General features: G+C 45.8%; 1 protein-coding gene across 1 annotated transcript in view; it reads left to right on the top strand.

The window, feature by feature from the left end:
* Nucleotides 1-12,256: 12,256 nt before the first annotated feature.
* Nucleotides 12,257-18,100, top strand: part of LOC140185341 (bactericidal permeability-increasing protein-like) — a 42,499-nt gene continuing 36,655 nt past the window's right edge. The window contains exons 1-2 of the mRNA XM_072238726.1: nucleotides 12,257-12,473; nucleotides 17,389-17,503. Coding sequence (XP_072094827.1) covers nucleotides 12,362-12,473; nucleotides 17,389-17,503 — 227 coding nt within the window. The 5' untranslated portion in view covers nucleotides 12,257-12,361. The remainder of the gene's footprint in view (nucleotides 12,474-17,388; nucleotides 17,504-18,100) is intronic.

Genomic DNA, 18,100 nt, shown 5'->3' with positions numbered 1-18,100 from the left:
TAAAATATAATACAACATCGATAAATTGCTCAGCAGAGGTAAACCACAAACAGTAATCTGTAAGCAGCTCTTGTCCTGGTGACGAGATCCTGCTGGTGGCAGGGTCCTCAAGGTCCTCTCAACTAAAATCCAGGTTATAATGCTCCTGTACCTATAATGAAGCCCTTTGAACGCTTATTTCGTACTTGCATCCTTCGCGACTACAGACAGTTTTGCGTAGGTACCAGCCACTGCTCGTCAGCCTCACAGTACCCACTCGCAATACTGCCTCTGCAGCGTAAACACAAAAGACTCTGCAGATGTTGGTGTCAAAGCAGCACACACAACTCGCTGGAGGAACTCAGCAGGTCGGGCTGCATCCGTGCAAAAGTTTAGTCAACTTTTCGGGCCGAGACCCTTCGTTAGGACCGAAGAGGGAGGGAGCAGGGGCCCTATGAAGAAGGTGGAGAGAGGGTGGGAAGGAGAAGGCTGCTAGGTGCCAGGTCAGAAAAACAGTAAGGGAAAGATCTAGGGGTGGGGGAGGGGAGGCAGGGAGGAAATAGGCAGGAAAGGTGAAGAAGGAATGGGGAGAGCACAATGGGTAGTACAAGGGGGCTGAAAAATGAGGGAGGTGATTGGCAACTGGAGTGAAACTGGGATGGGAGAAGGGAGGGGGAGGGAATTACCGGAAGTTGGAGAATTCGATGTTCATACTAAGGGGCTGGAGACTACTCAGACGGTACATGAGGTGTTGCTCCCCCAACTTGAATTTGGCCTCATCAAGGTAGTAGATGAGGCCACGTATGGACACATCTGAATGGGAATGGGAAGCAGAGTTGAAGTGGGTTGAAACCGGGAGATCTTCTGTGTTGTGGCAGCTGAGCGGATGCGCTCGACGAAGCGGTCCCTCAATCTGCGTTGTGTTACGTACCCCGTAACTGGGTTGCCAAACCAGCAGAAATGGATCACTCAGTTGAAGTCTGGATTACTGGAACTAAGAAAGTTTTATTAAAGAAATAAGCAACTCTAATAGTAACCCTAAATTCTTCCATTGTCTGACTTTTCTTTCTTAAAAAACTTGATTGCGTCTTCCATTCTGAAGAATGTGTGTTGGCTGTTTTTGTTTTAAACTCGACCGTCTCTCGTTTATTTTATTTCGAGCCTCTCACTGGCACTTTAACAGGTCAATAGCCATCTCTAGTTCGTTTTAAAATACATTGTCACCAATGTTATGTTTTATAACTTCAAAACATTAAACTAATTTGATGGAAAACATGGAGTCCATCAATGCAATTTAACTTTGAGTTTACTTTAAGTGAGGGCGCGCACATATCACATGGTAGTGTGATGACATATGCAATACATGTATTTGTACATATAACCCGTAATGAATTTTCTGAATGAACAAGAATGTTTAATCAAACAAAATAAATATATATACATACTAGATTACTCAAATATAACTAAAATGTTAAATACACAACACTCTTGCAATATATTCACATTACAAAGGAAGAGGTGCTGGTGGTCTTACAGTATATTATATTAAGGTAGATAAAATTGTTTCCTTGATCATAGTGGAAAAAACTAGGGAAGAAATTAAAGGGGCAGGCCTGGCAAAAATACTTAGACCATCTTTAGCCACTGTTGAGGAATCAGAAGACGGGAGGTTAGAAAATGTTCTTCTTTTATTTGAAAAGGGTTGGAAGGACAAGGCAGGGAACTCCAGTCCAGACTGGTGAACCTAAAGTTACTGGAGAGGTTTCTGAAGGGCATTCAGCATTTGGAAAAGGCAAAGGCTGCTTAGGGATAGGCAGCACAGCTTTGAGTATGGATAACTTTACAAATTTTATTTATTTTGTTTTGAAGAGGATTGATAAGGGCAGGCTGTGAACATTTTCCACATGAACTTTAGCAAGGCCTTTGACAAGGTGCCACGTGGTTGGCTGGTCCAGAGGATGAGATTACATGGGTTCCAGGGATATAAGATTGGCTTGGTGTTAGCAGATAGAGGGTAGTTTCTCTGTGGTAGTTTAGAGTTGTTTTTTCCACACTGGAGGCCTGTGACCAGTAGCGTGTGCAGGGATCAATGCAGGTTGTTTGGCATCTTTGTTAATGATTTGGATGAGAACGCAGTTGAAGTGATTAGTAAGTTTGTGAATGACACCATAATTGGTGGTATAGCTGGAGGACCTCAGCAGGCTAGGCAGCATCTACGGAAAAGGGAAAGCACTCAATGTTTTGGGCTGAGACCTTCATCAGGACTGAAAAGCAAGGGAGAAGTCAGAGTAAGAAGGTGGGGGGAGGGGAGAAAGAAGTACATACATGGTGATAGGTGGAACCGGGAGAGTGGGAGGGGTGAAGTAAAGAGTTAGGAAGTTGATTGGCAAAGGAGATAAAGGGCAGGAGAAGGGGGAATCTGATAGGAGAGGACAGAGGATCATGAAGAAAGTGGAGGGTGAGGAGAACCAGAGGGAGGTAATGGGTAGGTAAAGAGATAAGGTGAGAGAAGGAAACAGGAAATGGGAATGGTGAAGGAGAGGAGGGGTTGCAATTACTGGAAGTTCGAGAAAATGATCTTCATGCCATCAGGTTGGAGGCTACCCAGATAGAATATAAAATGGTGCCCCTCCAACCTGAATGTGGCCTCATTGTAGCAGTAGAGGAGGCCATGGACTGACATGGAGGAATGGGAAGTAGAAATGAAATAGGTGAACGCCCATTTCAATTCGACTTCCCGTTGCCACTCATTTTAATTCTACTTCTCATTCGCATATTCCCCCTTCCCCATCCCTTTATCTCTTTCATGAATCAACTTCCCAGCACTTTACTTCACCACCCCCCCCACCTCCCGATTTCACCTGCCTCCTTGTACTTTTCCTTCCCTCCTCCCTCCGCCTTCTTACACCGACTTCTCGCTTTCCTATTCAGTACTGATGAAGTGTCTCACCTGAAACTTTGACTGTTTACTCTTTTCTGTAGATGCCAACCAACCTGCTGAGTTCTTCCAGCATCCTGTGGTGTTGCTTTGGATTTGCAGCATCTGCAGGGTTTTCTCATATTAGTGGATTGTGAAAAGGCTGTCAAAGATTGCAACAGGATCTCGATCGACTGGAGAAGTGGGCCAAAGAATGGCAGATGGAATTTAGGTTGGATAAGTGCGAGGTGTTGCACTTTTGTAAGTTAAACCATGGCAGGACTTGCACAGTAAATGCTGGGACCTAGATAGTGTTGTACAACAGACAGTCCCAGGGATGCAAGTATATAATTCTCTGAAAGTAGAGACATTGGTCCTGGTGAAGGGTCTCAGCCCAAAACATTGTCTTCATCAGTCAGAGCATTAAATACAGGAGTTGCAACTTTATGCAATAACTGTATACACTTCGGAGTATTGTGTGCAGTTTTGGTTGCCCAGGTGCAGTAAAAATCCATAGAACAGTAGAACACTGGATAGGCCATTCGGTCTGCAATGTTGTGCTGAACCTGATGCCAATTTGTACCAAATGTCCCCCTCTGTGTATCATCCATATCTCTCCATTTCCTTCATCTGTCTATTTAAAAGCCTCTCACACTCCACCAAATTTCCAGCTTCCACTGGAACCCAGGGTAACCCATTCCAGGCATCTACAAATCTGCAGACAAGTGGCGTGATACAGGGTTCAGTGTTGGGATCCTTTCATTCAGTATTATTTAAATGTTTTGGATGCAAATACATATGCCTAATCATCAAGCTGGAGGAAATTTTATAGCGAACTGGTGATATTAAGAACAACATCGATAAGGAGGATGGTAACAGTGTTTTAGTTTACAAAAGGATCTTGATCAGTTAAGGATGTAAATAAGTGGTGAGGATACACTCGCAACATGATGTACAATTTTAGTCACTCTTTTATAGGAAGACTTCACTGAACTGAATATAGTGCAGAGAAGATTTAAGAAGATGGTGTCAGGATTAGAGGGCCTGAATTATAGGAAGAGGTTGTCTAGATGAAGACTATTCCTTGGACGATAGCAATTCCTTTATAGAAATGGTTAAAATTATAAAAGGCATAGATATGGTGGACAGCAATAGTCCTTTCCCCAGGGTAGTGTGTTCCAAATCGAGGGAGTCAGGTTTAAGGTGAGAGGTGAAAAGTTTAAAAGGGAACCTGAGGGGCAACTTCATCATGCAGAGGCTGGTGAGTATATGATGAGTACTGTCAGAGGGAGTGGTTGAGGCAAGTACGGTAACAGCATGTTTAAACATTTGGATTGGTACATGGAGAGGTGGTGCCTATGGGCTGATGCTGATTGCAGGAAATTGGGTCCCGCTGGGTGGGCATCATGGTTGGCATGGACTGGTTGGGAGGGCCTGTATCCGTTCTCTATTGCTTCCTCTCCCCCCCTCCTCTCCCCCCCTCCTCTCCCCCCCTCCTGTTCCCCCCTCTTCCTCCTCACCCACCCTCCTCTCAGCGCCCCTCCCCCTCACGCACCCCTCTTCTCAGTTCTCTCCCCAGCACTCTCCCCCCAGCATTCTTCCCCCAGCTCGCTCTCCCCCCCAGCTCGCTCTCCCCTCCCCCAGCTTTCTCCCCCGCCAGCTCTCTCCCCACCAGCTCTCTCTCCTCCCCACTCTCTACCACACCCCCAGTATCAGGGTTGTGCCTGTTGGTTCAAGAGCTGAACGGGAAGAGAAGTAGCTGTTTTTGATCCTGGTGCTGAGGGATTTCAGGCTTCTATACCTCCTGCTCGACGGAGCTGTGAGAAATTGGCATGGCCTGGATGGAGGGTATCTTTGATGATGGAATTTGCCTACTTGAGTCAGCAGCTAACGTCGATATTATCGATGGTGGGGAAGAAAGTGCCTGTGATGTACTGAGCTAAGTCCACTTCTCTACAGCTTCTGCGTTCTTGTGCATTAGAAGTGCCACACCAGACCATAATGCAACCAGTCAGGACACTTCCAGCAGTACAGCTGTAGGAGCTTGTGATGGTGTTCGGTGACAAGCTGAACCTCCAAAATAAAAGGTAAAGTCATTGGTGTGTCTCCCTTGCAATTGCATCTATGTGTTGTTAGCTGCCAGCAAAGTTTCACCAAGAGGTTGCTGGAGGGACGGGGGACTTCACGGCAAACCCAGGACCAGGGCTCAGCTAGCTGTGAGATTGTACCATTTGAGTGAACGGAAATGAGGATGTTCACACTACCAGAGCAGTGACTGATCTGCACCATCACCAACACCAGCAGAGCAAGGTAGCACGCCATCATTGTGGAATAACTTAAGGACCTCACTGAGCTAAAAAAAAAATAATTGTAACAAGTCTGCAATCTAACTTACCACATTTGGCAACAATGAGATGTATTAGAGATCCTTCAAGATGCTGTAGTCATAATTATCTTTAAGAAACAGGACAACTAAGGGCTGCTCCCAGCCCATCCTTGGGTTGTGTCGGTGGTTAATGCAATCACATATTTCATTGTATGTTTCAATATACATGTGATAAAGCACGGGAGGAGAAGATGGCGACGCAACGCAGCTCGCAGCGGCCACTCTGGTCGGTGGTGATGTCTGTTATTTGTCGTGCACAATCCTGATTTGATGGAGACGGACGTGAGAGCACGGAGGAACATCTGGTGAAACTTCTGAAATGCCTGCTTCACTGCTGCTGCTCCTGTGTGGTCCAGAATCTCCGGAGGGGAAGGCCCCGAGTCCTCGGCTTTGCTTGTTGCTCAGCGGCTGGGGTGGGGTCGAAGTGCTCGGCAGAGGATGGTGCTCGGAGAGGCTGTGTTGCAGGGGCTGGTCGGAGGCTCGAAGTTTTCGGACGGACTCAGAGTCTGCTGCGGTCGGGTGCTTCCAATGGTGCTGCATCAGCAGGTTGGCGGCGCTTGAGGTTCATGATGGGGAGAGTTTCTCCCTTCTGCCGCCTGCGTGAGATGATGAGTCTATCGGGACTTTGAAACTTTTTTTTACCGTGCCCATGGTCTGCTCTTTATCAAATGATGGTATTGCTTTGCACCGTTATAACTATATGTTATAATTATGTGGTTTTGTCAGTTTTAGTCTTGGTTTGTCCTGTGTTTTTTTGTGATATCATACTGGAGGAACATTGTATCATTTTTAATGCATGCATTTCTAAATGATAATAAACGAGGACTGACTGTCCTCATAATCTAATCTAAATAAATTTATCTGAATCTGAAGGGTGACACGTTAGTTCAATCATGCGCTCTGGTGCTGTCATAGCCTAGAGTCGTAGACCATGACAGCACAGAAACAGGCACTTTGGTGCATCTATTCCGCCGAGCCCTCTCGACCCATGCCTGGACCATACACCCTCTCATCCATATATTTATCCAGATTTCTCTTCAATATTGAAGTCAAACCCACATCCACCATTTCTGCTGCCAGCTAGTTCCATTGTCTCACCACCATCTGAGTGAAGAAATTGACGTCTCAGGCTCTCCTCAACTATTTCACCATTCACCCTTAATCTATGACCTCTAGTGCTAATCTGACCCAACCTCAGTGGAAAAATCCTGCTTGCATTTACCCTGTCTATACCCTCATAATTTTGTATACCTCTTAACAAATCTCTCCTTCTTCTCCTACACTCCAGGAAATAAAGTCCTAACCTATTCAACTTATCCCTATAGCTCAGGTCCTCGTAACCTGGCAACATCCTTGCAAGCTTTCTCTGTACTCTTTTGATTTTGTTGATACATTTCCTGCAGGTAAGTGACCAGAACAGCACAAGATGCTCCAAATTAGGCTTCACTATCATCTTATCGAACTTCAAGGTAACATCCCAACTCCTGTACTCATTACATTGATTTATGAAGGCCAATGTGCCAAAAGCTCTCTTTATGATCCCACCTACCTGTGGTACCACGTGCAAAGAATTATGGATCTGTATTCCCAAATCCTTCTGTCCCACCACACTGCTCAGTGCCCTACCATTCACTGGGAGGATAAGCCAGAGTCGCACTTACACAAAGTGCAACACCTCATAATTGTCTGCATTAGATTCCATTTGCCATTTTCTGCCCAAATTCCCAGCCGTCAGTGTAGACTCCCCTGTGGCCACATGGGTTTCCTCCAGGGGAAACATGAGGAGATAGTGGCCGCAGTTGGCCTCGCAGCCCCTTGAGCCTGAGCCACAAGACAAAGATGATCACAGCTGATCTATCTCATGCACCTGGGTGTAAGGAAACAGAGGGTAATCGGAGGAAAGAGTTCAATCAGGGGTTCCCAACCTTTCTTTATGCCATGAAGCCCTACCGTTAACTGAAGTGTCCATGGACCGCAGGTAGGGAGCCCCTGAGTTAGATTGATCATGGTGTAGATTAAAGCATTGTCTCTAAGCTAATAGGAGTGGAGCTAGTCTTCAGAACTAAGGGAAAGTTGTTCAACCTCGCCCAACAAGGCTCCAGAACCAAGGTCAACCCAGGCTTAGACAGCAGACACTTGCATTAGCAAACACTGGGAGGCCAAGCTCCCAGCTATTGTGAATGCTATAGGACAAAGATGCTCAGCCATCCTGCCGCACATGGTATATGTGTATAGTGATATTCAGAACCAGGTAGATAAATGTGCAGACCAATTATGGTCCAATTGAAGAACAAAGCATGAATGAGGTTGAATGGTCATCTCCACTGCTGTATTTTTGGGAGTGACTTGGGCTTATCACATGGAACAAGTGACTATATTAGCATGTGGTATTATATTAGCATTATTACTGAAAGTAAGCATGCAGGTACAGCAGGCAGTGAAGAAAGCTAATGGCATGTTGACCTTCATAACAAGGGGAGTTGGGTATAAGAGCAAAGAGGTCCTTCTGCAGTTATACAGGGCCCTGGTGAGACCACACCTGGAGTATTGTGCACAGTTTTGGTCTCCAAATTTGAGGAAGGACATTCTTGCTATTGAGGGAGTGCAGCGTAGGTTCACGAGGTTAATTCCCAGGATGGCGGGACTGTCATATGTTGAAAGATTGGAGCGACTGGGGTTGTATACACTGGAATTTAGAAGGATGGGAGGGGATCTGATTGAAACATATAAGATTATTAAAGGATTGGACACACTAGAGGCAGGAAACAGGTTCCCGATGTTGGGGGAGTCCAGTACCAGAGGCCACAGTTTAAGAATAAGGGGTAGGCCATTTAGGACGGAGTTGAGGAAAAACTTTTTCACCCAGAGAGTTGTGGATTTGTGGAATGCTCTGCCTCAGAATGCAGTGGAGGCCAATTCTCTGGATGCTTTCAAGAAAGAGTTAGATAGAGCTCTTAATGATAGTGGAGTCGAGGGATATGGGGAGAAGGCAGGAACGGGGTACTGATTGTGGATGATCAGCCATGATCACAGTGAATGGCGGTGCTGGCTCAAAGGGCCAAATGGCCTACTCCTGCGCCTATTGTCTAATGTCTATTTTCTGAGAAACTAGGAACTGCCCTCAATTGGAATACATCTGGTCTCCAATCAACTTGAAACATCTCACACTCTGCCACTAAAACAAGTAACCTTGGCTATTTTCACAGACTCCATTTGTAAATTGTTAAATTGCCCCAATTCTCAGCTAAGTTCAATGTTCAATGTTGTGGTCAACGTCTGTTCAACGTTGTGTAAGGCACAAAACCTCTATTGAAATAACAGCAGGAAGTCTGTAACTGGGATTCGAGTGGAAATGGGGAAGGTTCAGTTGTTGCTCCACAGAAAATAGGAACCCAGCAATAATTTCAGTCCCTGCACATGGGACACGCAATTCCTTTTTGTGTTGCTTAACTTCATCTCTGGTCCATCTCTGCAAGTGACCTCCTCCCCTCCGGGAAAATTTTAACCCCTCAACATCAGAGCCAATACTTGCACAAGAAACGGAATGGAGAATTGCAAGTTCTATTAGGAAATAACAAGTATCTGTGAAGCTGGGGGTCAGAACTACAGGTACAAAGAAACTCGGAAGTGATTTCAGCCAAAATAAGTGCTGGAATTATCAAGTGTGTGAGGTGCTTCAATGTGTTGTTAGTCATTGAGAGGCCAGTTTGGAATATGGACCCAGATCTTTCACGCTTACGGGGAATTCCCGTCTGAACTCGTGTGAAGTTTTAAGGACATGATGCATATGCTGATGGCTTCAGAGTGCTGTGTGACAGGGCTTTGCCGTGAAGACATAAGTTGCCCCAGATCTGTCCACTTATAGGTCATGCCCTCTGCCCCCTTTTTTACTTTTTCACTACTGGGCTCTGCTCTAACTCCTTCAACAATCTTGCAGACAACACCAGAGTAGTGGAGCAGACCTCAAACAATCTACAGGAAGGAGTCAGACAGCTTAGTGACATGGTGTTCCCACAATGTCAGCAGAACAAAGAACTTGTCATTGACTTCAGGAAGTGGAGCAGAGTACGCAACCCTGCCTGTATCAATGGTGCAGCAGGAGATGGTTGAGACCTTCAAGTTCTTGGGTGTCATCAATACTTTGTATTAGTTCAACCATGTAAATGCCATGGTCTAGAAAATACTCTGTACGGCCTCAGAAGACAAAGGAAATTCATCATGACCCATTTTTATAGATTCACCATATAGGGGAGTCTTATCCTGAGGTGTCACGGGTTGGTATGATAATTACTCTACCCAAGACTGCAAGAAATTGCAGAGTTGTGAACACAGGCCAGTCCATCACAAAACCAGCCTCCCTTCTATTGACTTTTTCTACACTACCCACCACCTTTGGAAATCAGGCAGCGTAATCAAAGACCACAAACATTCTCATTTCTTCCCCCCCCCCCGACCCCACCATCTGCTATTGAGCAGAAAATACATACCACCATGCTGGAGGACAGTTTCTGTTGTGCTGTTATAGGACTCTTGAACAGATGATAAGGTTAGACAAACTTGAGTTATTCTGCCAGGAGTGTCGGAGGTTGGGGGAAGACAATAGAGGTTTTCAAAATTTTGAGGGGCAAAGATAATGATACATTGTCAGAATCCGTTCTCCGAGGTAGAAGTGTCCAACCCTTGACGACATATTTTTATGCTTGGGGAGGTGGGGGTGTTGAGGGGACCTTATCGAAAGCCTTGCTAAAATCCTAATAGACGACATCCACCTCCCTATCCTCATTAATCATTTGCTTACTTCTTTAAAAAAAATTCTCAAATGTTCACCGACTATGACTTACCACCCACAAAGCCATGCTGACCACTTGCAATCAGACTCTGTCTGTCCAAATGCTGATAGATCCTATCCCTCCAAATTCCCTCAATTAACTCCCCCACCACTGATGTTAGGGTGAACAGCCTACAGTTTCTTGGCTTGTCCTTGCTACACTTCTTAAACAATGGAGCAACATTGCTGCCTGCCAGTCTTCTTGAACTTCACCAGAAACTAATATTGAAGCAAGTATCTCGTGTCATGTACCCCGTGACAGGTTAAAGAACCAACAAAGATGGAAAACGCTTTGGAGTCCGGTATTGCTATTAACTAATGGAATTTATTAGTAACTATGCAATACAGTAATATAAATCCAGATATATATAAAGGTTAGCAATGAAAAAAAAATATATATATATATATGTGTGTGTGTGTGGAAATATATGAAAATCAAGCTTCTTTGAGTCTAGGGGTAAGTAGATAGTCTTATGATGATGAGTAAAGTTCAGTTCAAGTCGTGGTATTGAGTTGAGTAGTGATGGAGAGAGAGGGGGAGAGATTTGAGTCTTCAAGTGAGCTGATGCCATTGATCTTCCTGTTGGCTTCCGAATTCCTTTCGAAGTCACTGACTGTGAGCACAACAAAGGGGACCGTTCTTCTGTGGTGGAATTATCAACCCAGGTGAGGGTCGGACACACAATAACTCCCCACTGGTCACGAACCCTTTTCAGACTGCGAGAGCCACTGATTGATACGCCTGATTGATCCTCCAAAACCCACTTTTTCTGTGGGCACAGCAAAGCTCATTCGGTGTCCAAAACCATGTGTCTGTAGGTCTAACAACTGACTTCTATTTATCTCACCGTGCTGAATACCAGCTGTCTATCAAGCAGCTGCTCCCTTCTCTCTCTGTAAGAACTTGGAAGCTGCCAGTGTCCTTATAAAAATATGTAAACATGCCGCAGAAAACCCATAACATCATCCAAAGCTGTCTTTGTCTCTCCCTCTCTTAAAAACAAGATGTCGGTGTTAAATCTCAATCTCAATCTCAATCTCAATCTCAATCTCAATCTCTCTCTCAATCTCTCTCTCCTCCTCCTCCTCCTCCTCCTCCTTCTTCTCTCTCTCTCTCTCACTCTCTCTCTCTCTCTCTCCTCCTCTCTCTCTCTCTCTCCTCCTCTCTCTCTCTCCTCCTCTCTCTCTCTCCTCCTCTCTCTCTCTCTCCTCCTCTCTCTCTCTCTCCTCCTCCTCTCTCTCTCTCCTCCTCCTCTCTCTCTCTCTCTCCTCCTCTCTCTCTCTCTCCTCCTCTCTCTCCTCCTCTCTCTCTCTCTCCTCCTCTCTCTCTCTCTCTCTCTCCTCCTCTCTCTCTCTCTCTCTCCTCCTCTCTCTCTCTCTCTCTCTCTCCTCCTCTCTCTCTCTCTCTCTCCTCCTCTCTCTCTCTCTCTCCTCCTCTCTCTCTCTCTCCTCTCTCCTCCTCCTCCTTTCTCCTCCCCCACCTCCTCCTCCTCAGGACCCTGTCACACTCTGTAATGGCATCTTGAATTTCTTCTCCCATGTCTGAGGGTGTACTTGGTCAAACCTTGGGGATATATCCGTATCAGTGTGCTGTAAAGCTGCAAATACCTTTTCCTGGTAACAGGAACGTCCTTTGCTTGTTTCCCTTATCTCTTGTGATGAGAATTAGAATCATAAATCTGAGGCGCTAGGGAAATGAGAGCCGATGGAAATCAAGTGGAAAGATGAGATGTTAAAAGTCCCCTGAGAATGCATTAGAGAGAAGAGAAATTGCCTTTAAACTAACTCGCGAGAGAGCAGAGGCCATCAACTTTTTGCTTTGATGTTTCTGTAGCAGGCAATTTCTTTTTTACGAGGCCGAGTTACTAGCTCGACACTCAACCCAGCACGGATGGAAAGCGTGCCAGGGGAGCCAGCTGGGTTCAAACTTGGGACCTTCCGCCCCGAAGTCCAGTGCTGAGGCCACTACACCACCAGCCGGCAACTGAGGATGCATACTGGGGGCCATTGAGTCCAGGGAGAAGAGAACGTTGAAGTGACTGTTGTGGATGTAGTGTGAAGCAATGGAGGAAGGTGGAGATTCAGTTACAGCTGAGGAAATTGAGCAAGTATCAGATAACAAAATGTGATTGCAGCCTATTTCAGCAGTTGCTGCTTTGAACTTCGTTAAAACAGGCATGATCAGTCAGTGAGCTCCCTGTCTGTCTCTCTCTCTCTCTCTCTCTCTCTCGGTGTAGCACATCCAGTCGAGATGCTGCCAAGGCTTTGGGTTGTGACGATCACTCTCCTGTTCTTTGCCTCGTGCATCCTGTGTACAAACCCGGGACTGAAAACAAGAGTTACACAAAAAACCTTGGACCATGGTAAGTGCGGACAGCTCACAGCCTGTGCTTGGGGAGCAGACTCGACGGGCCAAGTAGCTAAAGTCTGCTGTTGTATCTTACTTGTTTTTTTAACCCTGTCTGGAAGCAGTTGCAATGTATCACATTTCTAGGATGGCACGGCAGTGTAGTGGTTAGCGTAACGCTTTATAGTATCAGTGACCTGGGTTCAGTCCCTGCTGCTGTCTGTAAGGTGTTTGTACATTCTCCTCTTGGGGCTCTGGTTTCCTCCCACAGTCCAGAGATGTACCGGTTGGTAGGTTAATCGGTCATTATAAATTGTCCTGTGATTAGGCTTGAGTTAAATCAGGGGTTGCCGGGCAGTGCAGCTCGAAGCACCAGAAGGACCGTTCTGTGCTGTAATCAATGGTTAAATAAATAATGCCAAAGTGGAGGGTGAAAGTAAAGGATTGAGAGTCATGAGGGTTACAGATACACGGAAGGACTGCAGTAAATCAGATATTATCTTGAATGGCAGGGGCAGGCTCGAGGGGTGAGCGGCCTCCTCCTCTTGTGATCAATGTCCAGGCTGTCATGCTGAGCTTTGCTTTCTTGCCCGGACTGTGATCTGGTGGAAAGCCCCCCGCTGCCACTGTGAGCCCCAGCTTCTCTCATTCCACCGTCTAGCAAAGAAATATCCTGCAGGCATTCATTTGTCACGGCGGTCTGCAGTACTTGTCCCTTGTGCAGGCCCCGTGAGTTTCCCTGTACCTCCACCGATGCCCCTACCCCCACACTGGTACTGGCTTAGTATTATTGTCACATGTACCATGGTACAGAGAAAGGCTCGTCCTGCATGCTGTTCATACAGATCAGATCGCTACACAGCGCATTAAGGTAGAACAGGGTGAAACAATAACAGTGCAGAATAAAGTGTAACAGCCTCAGAGAGAGTGCAGTCTAGGTAAATAACACGATGCAGGATTATAACCAGGTAGATTGTGAAGTCAAGAGTCCACCCTATTGTAAAAGAGGACTGTTCGAGAGTCTGATAACAGCAGTACAGAAACTTTCCTTAATCCCAGTGGAGCTTTTGTCATTTCTACTTGGAGAGGGGAGAAGTGGCAATGTCTGGGGTGGGTGAGGTCATTGATTCTGCAGTAAGCAGTATTGACCGAGTCCGTGGAGAGAGGCTGGCTCCTGTAACATCTCATTCCATGATGTGCTGGTTTCCTTTGCTCTGTGGTGTTTGTCCCATCCAGGTATCCCTTGACTCCTCATACCTCTCGACTGGCTTCCCCCCTCCTCCGTTACAGCCCTTGACACTCACTTCGGCTCTCTGCTCACACTCGTTCGATCCTTTTCCACGTCCATCATAGAACGGGGGGCAGAGGAACTGGCACTTTGGCCCATGATGTTGTGCCAAACTAACTAAACTAGTAACTAAACACCTAACTAAAGTAAACCATCACTCTAAATAATTTCTCCTTTGGCTCCTCCCAATTCCTTCAAACAAAAGGTGTAGCCATGGGTCCCAGCTATACCTGCCTGTCGGCTATGTGGAACAGTCTATGTTCTAAGCCTACACTGGCGTCAATCCCCAACTTTTCCTGCGCTGAATTGACGACTGCATTGGGCCAATCACTCCCCCACTTTCTGCTTTCCACAGGGACTCCTATGTCTATTCGTCCCTCCCCACTGAACTCCCTCCTGGCACTTATCCTTGCAAGCGGAACAAGTGCTACACCTGCCCCTACACCTCCTCCCTCACTACCGTTCAGGGCCACAAACAGTCCTTCCAGGTGAGGCAACACTTCACCTGTGAGTCTGTTGGGGTCATTTACTGTGTTCAGTGTTCCCGGTGTGGCCTCCTGCATATCGGTGAGACCCGGTGCAGATTGGGTGACCGCTTCACCGAGCGCCTACTCTCCATCCGCCAGAAAAAGCAGGATCTCCCAGTGGCCACCCATTTTAATTCCACTTTCCATCCCCATTCCAATATGTCCATCCATGGCCTCCTCTGCTGTCATGATAAGGCCACACTCAGGTTGGAGGAGCAATGCTTTATATTCCGTTTGGTTACCTCCAGCCTGATGGCGTGAACATCGCTTTCTCAAACTTCCAGTAACGCCCCCACCACCCCACCTCCCCCTCTCTTTCACTATTCCCCATCCCCTTTTCCCTCTCACGTTATCTCCTTGCCCGTCCATCACCACCCTCTTTTCACCAATCAACCTCATCCCCTCCCCCTTCAGGTTTCACCTATCACCTTGTGTTTCTCTCTCCCCTCTCCCCACCTTTTAAATCTACTTCTCAGCTTTTTTTTCCCCTCCAGTCCTGCTGAAGGGTTTCGGCCCGAAACGTCAACTGTACTTTTCTCCACAGATGCTGGCTGGCCTGCCGAGTTCCTCCAGCATTTTGTGTGTGTTGCGTAAAGTAACCCGTGCAGCCTACACAGGATGGATGTCCATCCATTTTCTGCACGTTCATGAGTCTCTTAAACACTGCTCTTGTATCTGCCTCCAGTATTATCTCTGTGATAGATACCAGCTGCCCATGTCTCTTATAATCTTATTAACCTCGATCCGATCTCCCGCCAGCCTCTGCCCCCTCCAGAGGAAACAACACAAGTTTGTCCAACCACTTGTTATAGCACACACCCTTTAATCCAGGCAACATCCTTGTAAACCTCTTCTGCACCTTCTCTGAAGTCTCCACATCTTTCCTGTGATGGGGCAACAAGAGCTGACAGTGATTCTCTGTACTGCTCCACTGGCTCTCTGTCCCCGTCACAGGATTCTTGTACCACTAAGCACTGGCTGCCTGTGTTATCCCTGATTAAATGAACTCTGAAATCTTCCGCTTGTCCCTCAGTCACACTTGTGCGCAAGAAGAGCAGCCTGGCCACTGTCCCCAAGGCGTTCTGAAGTTTCAGAATCAGGTTTATGATCACCGGCATGGGACATGAAATTCGTTAACTTAGCAGCAGCAGTTCAATGCAATACATAATCTAGCAGAGAGAGAGAAAAAATGAAATAAAACATAATAAATAAACAAGTAAATCAATTGTGTATATTGAATAGATTTTTTTTAAAAAGTGCAAAAACAGAAATACTGTATATTTAAAAAAAGTGAGGTAGTGTCCAAAACTTCAATGTCCATTTAGGAATCAGATGGCAGAAGGGAAGTTTGAACAGAGAAGTAACATTTTGATATAGAAATTGATTAGTTGGATACAGATATTGACTAATTGGCAACCTTTTGAATGTTCAAGCTCCTTTAGATAAGGTATCATTGGCTGTAGATTGCCTTAACTCTCCTCCTTGCAATAGTATCCATACCTGTCAATCTTTGTGCACTAACACCCTACACATCCAAAGATTCCTTGTACATTTCTTACAGTCTCCCTATATTCCACTGTACTGCTGGTCCCCGTTCAGCTCCCCATCACTGGCACCCTTTCCGATCACTGATCGCAATTCCCTTTACTCAATCCATCCTGATCGTTGGCCATCTGTGATCCTTTATATCACTGGATCTGCGAATTCTTCTCCATCAGTTTGGCCTTATTTCGGAATGTCCGCTTGCTCTTATGAAACTAAGCTGATGATTCAGCTTGGACCCCCAGATCCACCTGCTTCAGTCATTTCAATTTCATCTCTGACCTCAATGACTTTAAAAGCCTTTTGTACAACTAGACACATGTGAGTTCTTTGTCTGGGCTGAGTAATACTATACAAACGCATGTCGTGCGCTCCAGAAACAGTGTTAGTACTTTTCACCATTGTGGGTGCAATTTTATAGTCATAGAGTCATACACCCTGTGTAGTACTGTTTCAATAGGTTCAATAAATATATTTAATGTTAGAGAAATGTATATAATATACATCCTGAAATTCTTTTTCTTCACAAACATCTACGAAAACAGAGGAGTGTCCCAAAGAATGAACGACAGTAAAATATTAGAACCTCAAAGCACCCCCCCCCCAAATCCTCCCTCCCACACATAAGCAGCAGCAAGGCAATGATCACCCCCACACCAGCAAAAAAAAACACCAGTGCCCTCCACCGAGCACTCAAGCGTGCAGCAAATCATCAATAAAGACACAGGCTTGCAGTACCCCAAAGACTACTCATTCACCCGGTAATTCGACATACCACAGGCTCTCTCTCCCTACTAAGGGAGAAAGATGTCCCCATTTCACGGCGAGAGGAGAGACTTGGAAGGCACAGGTCTCTGGACACACAGCTCCCGATGTTCCATGTTTTCCTGCCATGCCTCAGCCAGGGGCACTGGCCTCGAATCAGCCCATCTCCAGACCCACGAAATTACGGCACCCTGAGGGCACGCTACTGTATACTTTGATGCTAAAATACACTGCTCCGTATTAATCTAACAGAATGAATCCTCATGGGCTAATCCATATTAACCATGTGCTCACTCATGGTTACACTTTACACTTGGAAGATATTTTGCACCTTCCAGTAAGCAAGAATACCCATATTCACCCTCCATTCTGTTGGACTACACGATCAACAATACATCAAAAGTTAAAATTTCGCATCCTCAAAGCTTACAGATGAGCCTGTAGCTGGCTCGTTTTATTCTTATCTCCACTGATGCTGTGTATTTCTAACATTACCTGTCTCTATTAACAGCACCATCTATTAATCATTAGTTACCAACAGAAAATGCAGTAACTATATTTGCTTGTGTGCTGGGTTTGTGATGGCTCCATCCCTTTATACTCAGACTCACCTGGCACTGGGCAACTTAAACTTGGTGTCACTATTTGGACCAGTGTGAGTATCCAGCCGATCAGATGGTGGGTGAACCCACAACAGCCACTAATTGTGGAGGAGAGTGCTGATATGTACGGTGCATAACTAAGCGCATGGCTGTGTTGGTCCAATTCCTACCGAGCACTGAATTCTCCAACATTTCTTTCTCATGCAGCTCGTATCGTTGGGATATCTGTGTTACAGCAGAAAATGCGGAAGACGCAGATTCCAAATGTGTATGGTAAAAAGCGTGTGAGGTTTATTGGCCGAATCCGTTACAGTTTCACAGGGTTAGTGCCACTTTATGTTGTTCTGTAATCCATGTTCATTGCCTGTTAAATGGAACTGTATTTTCAGATTGTTGCTTCCATTGCTAGCTGAAGTGTGTTGACCTGGGTTGACTGGGCAGCTTTGTAAATGCTGTGCCTCCTGTTCAGTTTGATGCACCGAGTCTAAGTGATTTTTGTGGTATTGCTCAGCACACAGTACAAACAAAACTCAAGTACATTACAGAACAATGTTCACTGGCGTTTAAGATGAGTTGTGTTGTCAAATATTTCAGTCACTGAGCAACTTCCAAAGTGCCCAAAATGACAAACAGGAAGCAAGAACACACGGAATCAATGAAAGGAGTGCTTTCTGAAGCTCGACACTCCCACCAGGTCAGTCATGGGTGACAATTTCACATAGGAAATGGACATTGTGAAGGCAGAAGGAATTAAGCATTTAATTACTGGTTTAGTTTGGTGCAAAATCGTGGGCCACAGGGCCAGCTCCTTTACTGTACTATACTGTTCTAAATTCTAAGTTGTAAGACAAAAACCAACAAGAGTTTCTTTTAGAATCAGCTGCGAGTGACCCTCCCCTTACAGTTGTCAAGGTCAGAG

This window comes from Mobula birostris, chromosome 2 (assembly GCF_030028105.1).
Source record: "Mobula birostris isolate sMobBir1 chromosome 2, sMobBir1.hap1, whole genome shotgun sequence".
Taxonomy (NCBI): Eukaryota; Metazoa; Chordata; class Chondrichthyes; order Myliobatiformes; family Myliobatidae; genus Mobula; species Mobula birostris.
The sequence above is the reverse complement of the archived record's forward strand: the minus strand, read 5'-3'. Positions and strand labels throughout refer to the sequence as shown.